At 44.8% G+C, this 16,512-nt stretch overlaps 1 protein-coding gene and 1 long non-coding RNA gene across 20 annotated transcripts in view; one reads left to right on the forward strand and one right to left on the reverse strand.

The window, feature by feature from the left end:
• The window catches only part of FBRSL1 (fibrosin like 1), a 508,705-nt gene that overhangs the window by 260,636 nt on the left and 231,557 nt on the right, over positions 1-16,512 (reverse strand). For 15 of the 19 annotated variants that reach the window (XM_027652110.1, XM_027652115.1, XM_027652121.1 and 12 more), the window contains one exon: positions 13,496-13,531. The exons of the other annotated variants lie outside the window; for them this stretch is intronic. In XM_027652110.1, coding sequence (XP_027507911.1) covers positions 13,496-13,531 — 36 coding nt within the window. The remainder of the gene's footprint in view (positions 1-13,495; positions 13,532-16,512) is intronic. 19 annotated transcript variants of the gene reach the window in all.
• On the forward strand, positions 276-7,115 carry LOC113951294. The gene is made up of 2 exons (XR_003529102.1): positions 276-3,320; positions 3,939-7,115. It is a non-coding gene; the product is annotated as an uncharacterized LOC113951294 (long non-coding RNA).

A 16,512-nucleotide genomic window follows, 5' to 3' on the forward strand; every position in this document is an offset into this window, starting at 1 on the left:
ACACAGTGGTTTTTTTTAAATAATGGAAGTCTTAAATAGTTGCCCAAAAATAATGCAGCCAAGCTTGAAAAATAGATGTAGATAAAAAAGTCATAATTATTTAGCAGTAGGACTAATCCAAAGAAGTTGTTTGGAAACAGTAGAAGAACGAAAACAAGGGAAATGATAAACACACGAGATGCAGCATTTGGTTTCAATGTGGGCCAGGTGCCTTCCTTGGCACTTGGGCAGCAGAGAATATTTCAGACTCTCAGCACATTCCAGAGGCAGGGAAGCTGCCTGCCCCAGCCCCAGCCTGGGTGGGCAAAGGTTCAGGGATCAGGTTCATTGTCCCTCAGAGCAGCTGCACTTCCCCACTGATGGCTGGGCTGGAATGCAACTGCAGAGACCTTCAGACCACCCTGCACCCCAGCAAACCTGGGCAACAACTAATGCCACTGAATTACACATCTGACACTCCAGTTCTACTCATCACACAATTGCCAGTGAGTCAGACTCCCTGAGCTGGGATGTGTCTCAGGTCGGACTGAGCCATGGTAGTACCTGGAGAGAGTCACCAGGACACCAGAGAGCAGGGCACAGGGGAGATGCCAACAGGCATTTGGTTCTGCAACTTCACAGAAGCACGTTCTGTTTTCACCAGAGCTGGTGACTCTTAGTCCTGCCTAATGCCAGAGCTTTGCCCTTTGAGCTTCACTCCACACCATCACAGCCCTGGGAGCACACTGTGGGTCACAGGCTCTCCTGGACCAGAGGGCAATTTTGGATATGGGCAGTCCCTGTGGCTTCCAGTTTATGTGAACAGGAAAGGTCACTGACCTGATCTTATCCAAGACAAAGGGCTGGGAAGAGAAAAGAAAGGGTAACTAAAAAAATCCACAAATGTTCAGTTTGTGGGTAGCGCTTTAAGAATGAAATGTTTTCGGCTAGTCCCTTCAGGTGCCTGCCATCCCACAGCCTCCAAATAGGCATGTGATGCTGCAGGAATGTGCTTCACAAGGTCTGGCATTCTGAGAAGGGCAGCAGTTTATCCACCTCCTCAGTGTTCTGCACCACAATTAATAGGAGCTTCACTGCTATACATCCAAGATGTGGTCTGGCCCTGGATAAGATTTTATAGCAACTCTTAAAAGGGATGAGTTATCAGAAAAAAACCAAACATCTTAACATCAACAAAACCTGCAAAAAATAAAGCACAAGAAACCAACCACACAGGCACAAGCACAAGCTTCCAGACATTTAATTACAAAATAAATGCATATGACAGACATCAACAAGCCTACAGGAAGATTCCTGCTTCAGTATTCAATGCAGCCTCAATAAATATTTCAAGGTTTCAAATGGATGCTTTGCAATAGCACAGTTTCCATTTGCACAAGTGCCAGAAGGAAGAATTCAACACAGGCTTAAAGCAAAACCAGAGTATTTTCCTGTAAAACTTTAATTGGGAAACTGACACTATATAATCTGTACATCATTGCCTCCGAGCTGTTGTTAAAAAATTAAAGCTGTATCAAAAGAACTGCTTTGTTAAATTAACACGTTATGCATACCAGACATAATCTGCACCAGGAAGGGAAATAGCTTTGAGTCCAAAATGCACTGATTGCTGTGGTCGTTATTGACAGAGGCTGAGCCAAGCAATGTCAGCACAATAAAGCATCTCTCAGGCCTCCAGTACAGACACACACCCTTCCAAACGCCCAGCCTTGATTTCAAAACCCGAATAAAACCAGCAGACGAGCAGGATTTCATTATGGTGACAGTTACAGCTACAAATCACACACCAGACTGGCCACGGGGGCCTCTCACCCATGGACAGAAGACATCCCAGGCCTTTGCCCAGGGGAAGCACTCCCTTCCCCACGCTTGCTCAGCAGCATCTGCAGGATCCCAGCACTGCCAGGACAGGCATCTGCAGCCTGGGGGAGAGAAGTTGAGGGGCCTGGTTTGAGGAGAGGGATGGTCAGACACAGGACAAGCAGCACAGAGCTCCTTATATTCTAGGCACAAGACATAAAAATGAGGTGGATCTTCTGTTTAGAACTACCTCACCCATTTTAGTAAATACTCAGTAAAACACTCTCCCATCTATGTATCTTGACAATAGACATGAGTACCACTACCCCATTTTAAGGCCAGAGGAACTCAGGCACTGACACTCAGAGCAATCCCCTCAAGGCCTCTATGAACGTACTAATTTAAAACCTCATTTGCTCAGGGTTCTTTGCTGCAACTTGTCCATTCTGACCCTGAGGTTTGCTCAGCAAACACAGGACAAAACCAAACCAAGTGCCCCAAGTGGTCCCAAGTCTATGACCACCTCCTCCATTGAACCTTTGCAAGCCCATGTCACACTCACCATCAGTTTGGCTTTAGATCAGTGGGGGTTCATCAAACAGGCCACACTTTGAAATGTGACTCATCACTTCGTGTGCCCAAACTCCCGACAACGCGACAGCCTCAAAGAGGCCAAGTTTTCTAAAAATACAGAGCCTGCTCCCTCCGAAGAGCCTGCTTCCTCTCATATGTTTCAAGCTGTTCACCTCCGAATTTGAAGTGCCAAAGCAATTTTAGAAGATCTGAATGATAACCTTTGCTCAGTAAGATATCACAGCCCTGCACGTGATGGGCTGTAGCTTCATTGCGTGTCCTGAGAGTCTGAGGCACTGCTGTGGTCTGCAGCGGTGAAGGCGGGTTAACAGTTTTGAGGCTTTCAAGATAAGCAAAATTTCCCCTGACGTTGTAAACTCTTCAGGTGGTTAGAGAGAACAGTTTCTGGTTTTTTGATGTCTTCTCAGAAAAGAGCTCACACAATTTTATCAGTCTCTGGGGTGACCATCAGATAACCAAGCTATTCCTGTCGGAACCACTCAATGCATCTCCCCCTTCCTGTCACTGGCAATCCACAAGACGACCAGGGGATTCGAGCTAACCACAGGGCTCACAACTTAACTGATTAAGTAGGTGGGAACTGATGCCAGCTCAGCTCAAAGTGCCTCTCTTGCTAACCAGAAGCTCGCCGCAAGCTGTGGAGGGGAATGACCACAGATAACACACTGATACCGAAACGGTTTGGTGAAGCTGCAGCTTCCTGTTCGAGGGCTCTCGCAATCTCTCAGAAATGAATCTTCAGCAGGAAACTGGCTGCAGTTAAACAGGCTGTCTGGGTCGTCATGTGGCGTGTATTACTGCCTCTTGTTTTCAAGGGACCATTTATTATTCTCTCCTGCTCTTCCCTGGCTCTCTAGAAATGAACTGAATTAGGACTCCCCAGAGAACAGCAAGTCCTCAGGGGGAAGGAAAGATGCTCAGACAAAGTCTGTGACCACCCTCCACCTGTAACAACTCGATGCCTGCCAGTCACACAGTGTTTAGTGGCCTCGGGCATCTTCACTGGGATATTCTAATCTTCATGATTCGAGCTCTTTTTCTCTTAAACCAGTGTGCTCCTAGGTGCTATTAAGCAGCTTTGGAAGAGACTTGAATACATGGGGAAAACGTGTTCTGAGAACTGGAAGGGGAGGTTTGATCTGACTTTGATCACAAGCCTTACAACCACGCTTGTGTCAACACCTGCTTGTGTTTTACTATGAGGAATGCTTACAGAGAAAAGCCTTTTAGACAAGTGATTTTTGAGATCAGATTTTGAATCTTTGGTTCATTACAAGTATCCCACTAAGTTTAGCTTCTTAGCCCTTAGTTCTAGTCCCTTCCTCCTAGTAAGAAATTTTTCCCACTGATACCATTTGTTGCCCTTACCTAGGTGGCAGAAAGACAGGCATGTGGCTTTGGGCCCACAATGGGACATCACTTTTAGAGTTCTAGTAGTTGTCACAATCATGTGATTATATCAGAAACAAGTTCACTGAGAAGAATTCTGAAGAAGAGTTAATATTCAACCATATTCTGCAACTGAAGGTAGGTGAACCCACCAGTCAAAGCAGGAGATGGCAGAATTTCATCAATCTTGTAAAACAGATATATGTTTTACCCACCTTAAATGCAACAATTCTTCCTTTGGTGATTACCAACTGGTCTGAGCACGCTGCTCTAAGAGTTCAAAGCACACACCACGCAGTCTATACCATCCCTCATCTACAGCACTCTAATTGCTACAGGATGTCCAAAAATTGTCCTGTGCTTTGATTAGCTGATTTCAAGAGTAGCATGAACCATTTCAGCCATGTCCAGAAAACCCAAACCCCACACTAGATAGCTTCCTAATCAAACCCAGCACTTCCTAACAGTTACAAACAGCAAAGTACCAGTCCAAAAAAACTGACCTGAGGTTTACAAACACCCAGCATCTCCATCTAACGTGCTTCCCAAAAACTGCCAGTGTCGTGAGGCTTTCTGGTGAACACATGTGGGGAACTAATCAGACAAGAGAATTCCTGAGGATACTACAGATCTAGGCCATAAGTGCTCAGGCACACAAAATCTTATCCATCATGTAGCACAGAGATGAAATGCAGACAGCAAAGGTATGAATCAGGCTACACTCCTGTAGAAAACCACTGCAGCCGTGTCCACAGTGAGGTAACTATGATAAATGTTCCATCCTCCTGGTTGCAAACCTCTGAATATTCACCATCAGAAGCACAGCAATTCATCTGGAAAGAATGTATAAATAAGGCAGCTAATTCCATTAAATCCTACATGTGATACCACTGGAGTGTGGAACTCAGCAGCACTGTGTAAGGACCACTAGTGCTTGCTGGATTTTTTATTATTGTTTGAGACACATACTAACTCTATAATCAAAAGCAATTTTGAGCTTAAAACTGACCTCGAGGTTACCAGACTCTATGGCAGACTGTTCCCTTTCGTTGGGAGTACACTGCACAGCCAAGATGTGAGCACACACACACCGGATGGGCCACAGGGCTAATTAAAAAGTGGCTTTGTTGGTTGTGTCTGTTCCAAGAGCAGGTTAGTAAACCAAACTTTATAAAAAGTAATGAAACCGAAGGTGCTACAGACGCAGACAATTCCCACAAAAACAAAGCAGAGCTCAGAGTGATGAACAGTTGTTTTACTCAACCTTAATACCTTTGAGCTTCTGACCTGTGATGAGCTGAAAAAAAGATAGAACAGCTAAAGTCACTTGAAAACTAAGTTGAAACACAGGGTATTCTGAACTGGAAGTTAAAAATTTCTTCATGAAATTAAGTGTCATTGATCAAAGGGTTTTAAAACAACTTTGGGATACAGCAATGCCTGAATTTCAAAATTACACCACTGCCTCCTTAAAGTTATTTAATAAAACAAAAAGACAAGGAAAAAGCAGAGAGTACTTGGCCTCACCAGTTGCCAAATGGAATTGATTCCTCTCACACCCAAGTTGTGCACAATGGATTCATTTACATTTCTGCCCTTGCCCTGAATTCCCTGGCTTTCTAGAACTGCAGTTGGTTCTTCAGCATCACAAAAGTCTCTTACAGTTTAATTTATTTATTTTCTGTAAAAAGGAGAAAGGAAACCTTTCTGAAATGTTATCAGCAGGTCACAGTGGCTGAGGCAAGTGTTGACCACAAGGAACCGTGATGCTGAAACACTGAGGCAGCAGGAAGTGCAAACACTGACCCTGTGCAGACAACACCTCACATGGTTTCCATCTGAGTGCTCCTCTTCCAGCAAAGCAAGAGCTGCAGATGAGAAATCTGGTCTCTGCAGCAACCATCTCACTCCTGGAGCAGGAGCTGAACAGTTCCTGGACAGGCACCCAAGGCCCTGGGCTCCTCCCTGAGCTCCTGCATGCAGGCACAGGCACGGTGCCACCCCGCTCTCTGCCCCTCAGGGACAGGGGAGTGCTGCCTTCCCACTGCAGCCCAACTACACCCCCGGTATATTTACATTTTAGCAGCCAGCTCCACGGCAGCCAGGCTGAAATACAAAGTGAGAACGAGAGAAACCTCAGCCTACAGCAGATTTCCACCCCTTGGCAGCTTTCACAGCAGAGCTGCCACACCTTCAGCAAGTTACCAAAAGCTTTCTCCGTGTGAGAGCTGACTTAGGGTTGCATCTGTTGTTTTGCTAAATTAAAGTTGCATCTTAGTCTTCTGTCAGGACAGGGAAGAAACTGAAGATCTCTCTTGCCTTTAATAACATATCCCAGTTTAAAAAAAAAGATGACATGGAAGAAATACAAGCAGTGAAACTGAGTAAAGACCACTGACCTACAGGACTTACAGGAACACCTTCCTTACACTCTGGATGTGCAGTGTTTTATCATCACCCAAATAACACACCCTCTCTAGAATATTTCAGTGCAGTTTAACATAGGGAAACCATTTGGGGACTGACAGGAAATCAAGGTATTCCACTGATTTGCACAATTAAATATTTTAAATCTCATGATGTTTCAAGACAACGGACAGTGATCCCTCATGCCAACAACACCCACAAGGTTGATGCACCCAATCCCTTTTCTTTAATCTCTCTTGTTACCTCACTATCAAGGTCAAAAAACCATGTTCATCTTTTATTTCTAGAGGAGCATTCTGCAGCAGCACTGTTATTTCCTCAGCTGCTCCCCTTACACACCGTGGTTTTGGGTGCAGGTTTCTGCAAGGGCACAGTGAGATACGAGATAAAACAAGAAAGTGTGAACCCCTGTTACACCCCCACGAATTTCCTCCGAGGAACTCACCACAGCACCCAGCACAGCAAACACCAGTGCGCTCCAGCAGCCCTCACAAATGGGCTATTTTAACCCTCTCTTAAGTTATAAAACCCCAGCACTGCCCATTCTCACTGCACAGGACTATCAGAGAATTAAGGAAAAATCAAAAGCAAATCCCCCAAGAGGCCCCACACTTAACCCCTGTTCAATGTGCTCATCAGGTAAGGAGCCCTGATTCTAATCTAATCAACTGTCTGCTTTAATCATCTTTTTGTTGGCTTTGGTAAAGGGAAAGAGAGTTAAAACAAGGCAATGGATTCTAAGGAAAGAGACCCATGAGGGCAAATAACAATGCAAAAACAGCTGTGACAGACAGGCAAACACCCTGCCCTGTTACACAAAGAACACTACAGCATATATATGACACAACTGCCTCAGGACAGTCTTAATCAAAAAGGTCCAGAAATAAAGACCAGATATTCTCAAAGTGCTTTGCTTTTCCTCTTCAGCAGGATGTAATCCTTTCCAGGCTGGTGAATTCAAGATGGGTTTAGGACAACTTTTCATTTTAGCGTGCAAGGGCAGCGACAGCGAGGTTATCCTACCCCAAAAGCCGAGGAGCACTGGGAATTCGGGGGGATGCCTCTGTTTAACAATAGAGCCTTTCTAGTCAGATTAGAGATCTGTTCACCCCTCCCACCCTGAGCCAGGGGCAACAGCGGGGAGATTAAAACCACAGGCAAAACTCACACACCAGTCACAGGGCCCGTCCCTCACGGGGCTGGCGGTGTCAGCCGGCTGTGCCCCCGCCAGCTGGGGGTTATGGGCATCACCAGCATCCCATCCCATCCCACAAAGGGGCACCACTGGCTGGGCCCGGGAGCCTCCGAGGCCACCCCTGTGCCAAGGGCACTGTGCAGGCAGAGGGCAGCTCAGCAGAGAGGGCCCTTTGTGCTTGCTTATGGCTGCGGAGATGAGCGCAAATTTATGGGACTTTTCATCCTAATTAAAAGCAGAGGTCATCTAAGAAGAAACAGACTTTCAGAAAAGGGAACTTCTAAAGGAAAATGTGCTGTAAGGAAGTTCGTGGACTCCAATATTTGTAAAGCTGAAGTATGTAGTTTATTTATGTTTGTACTTCTGCTTATGCTTTTCATGGGACGTTTCAAAAACCCTCAGAAGAGCTCTCACGGATCTGGAATAATATGTGCACTAATTACTCAGCTCAATTTGAGCTCATGGCTTTTGGGACAGCCCCTGGAGCCAAGGGGCCAGCTCCTCAGCTGGCTTACAGCAACCTGGCTCCATCCCACACAGCACTCAGAGCAAACAAACTCTTCATTTATTCAGAGAACTCAGTCTGTCTAAGTGAATTCAAGCATGGGGATAGTTTTTGTAAAGTGAGGCTATTTAGGAACACGTGAAAATAAAAACCAGCAGAAGTTAAATGTTTTGGATTGACACCCACCATTTTATGTCTGGCTTTCTAAAATTCCTGACAGCTTAAAGGGAAAACTCCTTTCAAAATCCTTTATATTTCTATTACACATTATTATTTTTCTTTTTTTCTTTCTATCTGTTGTGCTGTCATTGCTCCTGCAGGCCACGTCACTTTATTACAGTCCTTTTTTCTTTTCTCTTTCTTACTGTCTTCAAAGAAGACAGAGTATTGCTCCACCAGAAGGAGACCTATCTGCCATTCTTTTTCTTGTCCAGAAAAAAAAAGACAATTACAGTCCCCCTTTTATGCTTGGCATCATGGCAAAAGGAGATTGATACTTGTTTTGGAATTATTACTCCCCTATTCATAAATCTTGTCCAGAGAGTCTAGCTCACAATGCCAGCCTACAGGCACACTATTGGAGGAGATACTTATTAAATTCAGTTTTATCATTTAACTTTGGCTCCAGCTCAAGGAGTTTTAGATTCGTAACAAGAGCCCTGTTTCCAGTATTGATTTTTGGCAAGGAAAAATGCTAATTTATCAGAGGTTCTAAAATACAGTGAATTTTCCAGCCCAGTCTGGAAACGTTACCTACCTAGAGAAGAGATTTTTCATGAGTGTGTCACAGAGTGGCAGGTGGAGAAACCCCGTTAGTTACAATCCCAGTGTGCCTCTGGCCACTGAGTGTGCTTCCACTCCAGGAGCTGCAGCACAGTCAGGAACTCCCAACCACAAGTATTACATGCTTCACTGCAATAATATTGCTGATCTTTATGTAGAAATTTATCCTTCTCCAGACAACACCTCAGAGATGTCAAGGTACATAATCATGCCCTGGGGTCTTGGACCACCCTCTGTGTAGGAAGTGGTACTGATTTAAGGTCTGTACAGAAAAGATGATGTTGAAGGTACTTTTCCAAATCCAATAATTTGGTCCCAAGCTAAGAGGCCAAGAGCATCCCTGAAGCACAGAGGGGATCAAGGGAATGCTGCTGGCATGATCTTCGGTGAGCCTCTGTAACCACTACACCGAAACCACGAACCTGCTCCTGCACCAAGGATTCCTGGCATGGTAACAGTCTCCTTAGAGGGGACCATCTGCTTCAGGGTCTCACAGAACTGCACTGAGCTGGCACAAAGCTGAATCAGGCCACAAAAAGAGCTTTACAGGGTATATAAACCTGCAAAGAGTCAACAGCTCCTCGACAGGTGATTGCCCAGCACTTTGCAGTCCTCCTTCCCGCTGAGTTCGCTGTGCTGGTCTCTGCCTCAGTGCTGCAAACCAGCTCAACTCCAGCTCAGAACTGGCTGTGCTGGCAACTGTGCTCATGGGCACGAGCTCAAGAGGTCTGAGAGGGGTAAGAAGGTTGTGGGCAGCTGTGCTGGGCAACAGACCACTGTGCAGCAACATCAAAGGCACAGCACAGGAGAGGGGTCCCAGAGGGCTGTAAGGATCTTTGCTAGCAACTGGAAAGCCAGTTCCGAAAATCAACAAGATAATTTGAGAGGAACAGTCAGGAAGGGGCAGACTGGGGTACAGGCAGGCTCAGGGTGCTCAAAGCCTACCCAGTACTGCCTGAACCACCTCAGGTTCAACTTCACCTGGGGGATGAGATAACCACTCTCCAGCTACATCACCAAGCAGGAGGAATGAAGGTTGCAGATAGCACTGAGCTGACTCTGGGTGACCCAAGAGTCTCTGCAAGCCCTGTGGTGTTACCACATTTCTTTCTCTCCATGGGCTCCAGCCTGAGTTATCTGAGACACCGGTTTCCGGCACTCAACAAGGAAGATGCAAAATCAACAGATTTTGATGAGCTGCCAGGGATTTGACTAGGCTACAAAGACTTTGATATTTTACAGAAGCTCAGAATGAAAATCAGCTGCTGCTGTTGCCAAGTGTATGTTACTGTTTTTATTTAAAAAAACAAAAAATCTTTCAAGAACAAATAAAACCAAACAAAGACGTCTCATCCTCCTGTACTTTGGTTCCAAGGCACACTCAGACAGGTTGGCTCACTGGCCATCCATTTGCCATATGCTTTCAAGTTTATTCTTTTATTCACTCCCACATTTTAGCCCCTTCCATTTCAGAAGAGGAACAGCTGCACAGACCCTCTATAAATAAACTACATAATTTATGGGAAGAGGTTTTTTTGTTTATTTTTTTTAAGCTGCCACATATTCCCCAGCTCTATCCTTTTCCATGCTCTCTACAAAACTCAGTCAAGTTCAACTGCAGCTTGGGTTTGTCTGTACAGTGTGCTCAACCTGATAAACAACTGCAACTTTTTATCTATTAATAACAAACTGTATGTACTGATCTTACGTTCATTTTAACTACTTTCTATGTTAAGTTCATTTACAACTAAACTGTCAGAACTTAACTATCATGACTAAACTATCGGAAATAAATTTGAGAAACGGTCCACAGGGTGGATATGTACTGGTGAGACACAAATCTCAACACACAGCTAATTTCTGATTCTCTGCGTGCTTTTTAACAAATCAGTGCATTTTCGGGTAGACAGGCCTCTCATCCTGTTACCAAGAAGAAAATCTGTTTTGTCTGCTCGGAGGACAGACAGACCTCTCTGACTAAGATCACTAATCTCATCTGTGTGTGCAGGAAGTGTGACAAATGGCTGGAGTAGTTTATCACACGAATGTAACCATCGAGTCATAAAAGGAATAAGATATTAACCTCCACAAACAAACTAGTGTTCTATTTCTCAGCACAGAGGAAGTATACATTTAACAAGATAAGGGTATGAAACACATGCTATTGATGAGATAAGGAGCTTGCAGAAACAGTACAGACGTAGATATGTCTCATGCTATCCGAGTAAAAGTAAATGCCATTCCAAACTTTACTGTGAGGAAATAGATTTTTAAGAAATTTTGTCCACGATATGTACAGAGACTGTAAAACCACCAGGGACACTCTGCAGTGGCGTCTCCACTGTGCATCCTGGAGCACTGTGTTTTTATCATGCTTTATCACATCTCTGGCAAACAACCTGTTTGATGTAAACAGGGGGCACAGCCAGAATAGTAACTCAGTGTTTCATATACAGCTGTTGCCCTGAGAAAATGAAAGCTGTTACAAGATATTATGGACAAGTCCTGGTGGGGGGCCCAGTTGTCTTGAACTGAGGGTTTGAACATCTCTGTGCCACTGGGGAGAATCGGCTTCCAACGCGAGTTTGGGCCAGCAGGGTCTGGCAGTGCTGGAAGTGACAGTCTCTGCCTCGTGCTAAATCAATTTAGAGCAGCATCAGAGTCTTGAGGGACACGGGCAGCCTCAACAGCTGGTACACGGTGAGGCAGAAGGCAGTTTAACAGGGAGAATGACAATCCATACAGAAAAGCAACCCCAGCTCACGCTATTTGTGATGTCAAAACACTGCCTTGGCACACAGAAAGCTCTCACCTCCCTTGAGAAGTTATGGGGTGGTGAAATAAAAGAACCCTGTCACCACACATGCAACAGAGAAGGAGCTGGAAATTTTCTCAAAATCATTTATCTGAGAAACAGAAGTAAATTTCTGAAGAGCCAGCAATGGAAGAAAACAGTCCTGTGATTTATTAGCCTCGAGACTCTGAAAAGAATTCTTTGGCCTTTTTCCATTAAGATTTTGCAACCTATGTTATAGCCAGTGGGAAATTGTTCAGTTCCCAAACCATGCCCTCAGTCATAAAATCTGTGAAGCTGATTCATTACTATTTATGTGGTGCCATGGGCATGCATGGCATTTTACAGACAAAGAGAAGATACAGCCTCTGCCTTTGGAAGCTCAGGTGAATCCAACTGTCCACGTGTATGGGAAGCAGCACTCAATGTCCCACAGCAAACACTCCTCATCACTCAATGAGTTCAGTATTGATACTCACCTGGGATGCTGGGAAGATTTAGACAGGAGGATACTTAGAAGACATGTAATTACTGTCTAAAAATTTGTGACATTATTTCATTGAAACTGTAAGACTTTTCAAGTCATATGTTATTTTGTAATGGCTTTATAATGAAAATGTACTTAGTCTTGTGTTACGAATTTCTGATAATAGGTCTGATAGCATGAAGCAGTGTCACTATGAGATCAGACCAGAAATTCTGCACTGCCTACCAATTTCTTCTCTTTTTGCACAGCTGAGGGTAAAAGCTCCCAAGTTCCATCATACACCTCCAAACATACAACATAAATTATTGAAAGAAAATAATTAAATAATTTCTGTGATTATTGTTTAAAAAACCCAAAAGTTTATGTACCAGGTCTCCAAACCAACTTCCTGAAGTACATAAAATCCTTTTCTGGCCTATGTAGAGTGAGCAGTTACAGCTTTTAGTAAGAAACAGTCTGGGACCATTCACCTAGAAGGCAAAACTTCATCATGGCAGAGGTTGTGAAAACAGCAATTACTGTCAATAAGAGTAGGCAGGACCTGTTTGCTGGACTGAGACACTCACATTCAGATTTGCACACAGGATTAGCACACACCTTCATCTACAACCTTTGCACTGGCAATAAGGGTACATGTGACTAATTGGCTGAACAACCAGGGTATCATATCTCCACACCATACATTTGTTATGAGAGTCAGATATAATGTGACTCCAGGAATTTTCATGTTGACACTGCTAAGCCTCTCACACCCTCTCCTATTTCCCCATTGCTCTACACAAGCCTGTCTGTGCCTGCCCTTTTGGACAGCTGAGTAGCAAATGTACCCAAAATAAACAAATTATACCACCTCTACGTGAAGAAATGTCATTATTGCACATACAAATGAGGTACATGTGAACAGAATGGACAATTAAACAAGGCTGGTGCATGTCATACACAGGCAGACGTGTCCTGGCCCTGTAACACCACCCCAGAACACCGGTACCTACGGCACCCCTGCGAAGAAAACACCAGCAACACCCTCCTCTGAAAGCAAGGGAACTTGTCTTATAACTGAGAGACTGTAAAAAAAGGGAATACTGACTTCTTTTTTTGTTCACAATGGTGAGGGTCACAACTCCTCTTAAAATGGGAGCAATTGTGTACTTGTATTTAACACACAAATAAAAACCTGTATGGGGGAGGGAGGAGAGGAGGGAAGCATCTCCCACTGGTGTTGAAAACTTTCTCCCCATTCAGGTCTTTTAATTCTCCAGAGGTGACTATCTAGCTGAAACACACTATAAACCAACAAAAAACACCCCCTCTCTATAAGTATGATATTAAATTAAGAAGCCCTCAGGCTCTAAATGCTTTCTCACATGTCAGGGCTGTCCCCTGGCAGGTGCATGACAGCCCTGTGCTCCAGCCCTACTTATGTTCAGCATTTCTTTCATGTCAGTGGCTGTGCAATAGGTGGTGGAAACCTCTGCAATCAACATCAACAGAAGTGAAAGAATTAGCTGTAAAATGACTTACGGAGTAGCCTCTTCCTGAAAGCGATTGAGCAGAACTCTGTGGGAGGAAACAATATGCCACAGTAAGTAATGCAAGAGACTGTGTGTAATGTAAGATAAGAATCATTTCGAGATTCCCTCCCCCAGCCCAGTATTCCTCAGGGGGAAACCTCACAGCCAGAGCGCCTCAAAGGAGCTCCTGACATTCTGTGGTGCTGCCACGGGAGGAGCAGCCAAGGAGCACCTCCAGGTGAGGGCTCCGGGGCTGCCCCAGACAAGGGTTTGAGGAGCCAGAGAAGGGCTCTGACAGCTCCTCCCGACCAGGGAACAGCTCCCGGGGTGGGAGATGCCTTCCCAGCAGCGGGGAGCACATTTGGAACCGTCCCTCTCCGGTGTGGTGGCAGCTCCCCGGGAACAGCACACACGTGTAAGGACGCGCTCCCGAGTCAGGGCTGCCCATTTTGCCTCATCAGCTCCAATTTTCAATCATGTAACCACATATCCCACTTTCCATTCCCCTCTACGAATCCGTGAGCCTCCAGCCTTCACTGCTGCGGCATTACCACATGACAACTCTATCTGAAACAACAATAGCAGCAAAGCACTAATTCATCATCTCTCAGAGCTTTAATAAGCATTCTGTCCCTTTTGAATAAGTTAAATTACATTGTTTACTCCTGCTCTTCATTTCAGCTCCTCCTGCTCCTTTCTCTACCACATCCTTACCTCTTTCACATGCTGCCAAATCATTTGGTTCTTTTCCTTCTCATTACACCAGCTCCAGTCACTTGGATCCCTTTCCCCTCTCTACGACCCAACACTGTTGAGCTGCTGTTTTTTGCTGGCAGTGGCTTTCTTGGAGCAGCTGAATGAATTCCACTTCCAGCTCCAGCTGCTGCTATATGCCTTCTTTTCGGAAATTAAAAAGAAGCTGGGAACAGTGGTGGCACACGACACCACATGACCCAGCAAGGACTCTGCAGGCCAATTTCCAAGTGTGATTTATAATCACGATGCCCTCGCTACGTGATTTTATTAAACAAGATCCAGGGAGTCTCAGCAGTCCTGTTTCCAAGACTGATGTTCTAGTGGGTACCAAAGCCTGACCAAAAATACTGAATTGTTGCAGGCTGATCTTGAGGACTGTTTGTCTTTTTGCACCAGCGTCAGAAGTTATCGTGTTAATAAATCAGCACAACAGCCCAATGAGTTTGATGCAAACCGATTGCAAACACTTGTAATTTTCCACCAGTCCCTTTGTACTACCAGTTTGCAAACCTTTTGATCAGAGGATACCAAGATACAGACAGAAACCTTTCCAGACTCCTGCCCTCAGTGAAGACTCAATTGCCTCATCACTCTGCCCATGCAGCTCAGTGTCACTGCCTTGCACCTGCCCCAGACAGGCAATTTGCCAGCCAAGTGCCCAAAGGAAAGTTTCCAAAGCCAAAAACAGGCAACAGCAAAGCCCTACAACTGAGTGAGTGTGCTGCTGGAGGCAGGAGGGTTCCCTGTTCAGCCCATCACCAGCTGGCACAGGAACCAGGGTGCCAGATGGAAGGAAAGATGTGACAGAGCTCTCAGACACAGCTCTGCAGCCCAGAGGTGACTGGGTGCCAGTCCCCACCCCTGGCATCCTACGCCTGCCCCTCTGTCCTGCTCCAAAGACCTCTGCACTGCAGGGAAAGGACAACTTTTACAGGGGAACCTGAGACAGCAATAACACACCACCAACAGCATTTAACTTCCCACCTTCTGCCTGTTGCACGTGGATTTGGCATCTGCCCTCAAACGCTACAAAAAAAGTAGGGAGTTATTTATAAACCTCTTTAATGTAAACTGCCCAGAAATAAAGCTGTAGACTGGTGGAATGAAGGGCAGTAGCATTTACATCTGTTTTTGAGAAACAGTGGGAAACCTATCCCACCCTCTAAGTACCTTTTACCCCAAAGTACTTGTGGAATTCAGCCTTGTACAGAAAATGGGTTAACAACAATGTCCTGCTATCTATGTAAGTACGTCCAACAGCTGAACACAATTATCTGTTCCAACACTTTGGAGAGCTTGATCAGACAGTTCACCTAAAGTAAACACAGAAATGAGGAGGGGGCAAATTACCTGCTTGGAGAGACAGGAGGAGAGAAGGAGAAAGGGTGGAAGTTCTCACTCCACCCCCTCCATCAACTCAGATTTAACCAAGAATGACAAGGTCTAACTAATTGGAAATAATAACCAAAAACAGAAACAAGAGGTTTCATTAGAAGGTTCTCTCTAGGGAAACAGCCTCTCAGAGCATTTTCAGTCAAACAGTTACTTTCAATCTTTGAGTCTTGTGCACACATAAAATATTTTCCCGGCATGGAGCAGACCCTTGGACAAGGAACTCAAATGCACTTACAACAGACCTGCTTTTCTTAAGATAACTTTAAGGCATCCCAAGCTGTCCAAGAACCCCAGGAATCTGCAGACCACTGATTTAAAACCACCAAGTAGAAAACAATAAAAACAGTTGCTGAATAAAGTGTTACATCAGAAATAATTAAAACTGAATGGTTATTTATTCTGGCATTTTTCACATCCACTAACTTCTTCCTCCCTTAGAAGTTCTAACATTAAATTCCCTGAAAATCAGGGGGGAGGAAGGAGGAAGGCTGGGGCTTTTCCCCCTCCCTCAGAATTTTTATTGCATGCATAAAGTTAGTAACTGGTGAATTCTCTGGATTCGACTCGTAAAATCCTCTCCAACGATGAGGTTTATGCACAGCCAAGCCCCACACTCTCCAGAGCTCTTTGTATGCTTTTTTTCTGTGCATCTAACAAACCACTGTTGCTTTCTTGGTTAGCTGGGAACACTGGGACTCTTTAGGAGGATCCACACCAACTGCCACATGTAGAAGCTTTGAAAACCCCCAGCTAATATCAGCTACGAGTGCCAGAGCAGAACAGTTTGTGTGCAACTGTGATGGATGTTCCCAAAGAAAAAAAATCTTTGGGGGTTAATATAAACACAGCTCAATCCGTATGTCTCTATATCAAGAT

The sequence above is a fragment of the Corapipo altera genome, unplaced genomic scaffold (genome assembly GCF_003945725.1).
Source record: "Corapipo altera isolate COAL_440 unplaced genomic scaffold, ASM394572v1 67, whole genome shotgun sequence".
NCBI lineage: Eukaryota > Metazoa > Chordata > Aves > Passeriformes > Pipridae > Corapipo > Corapipo altera.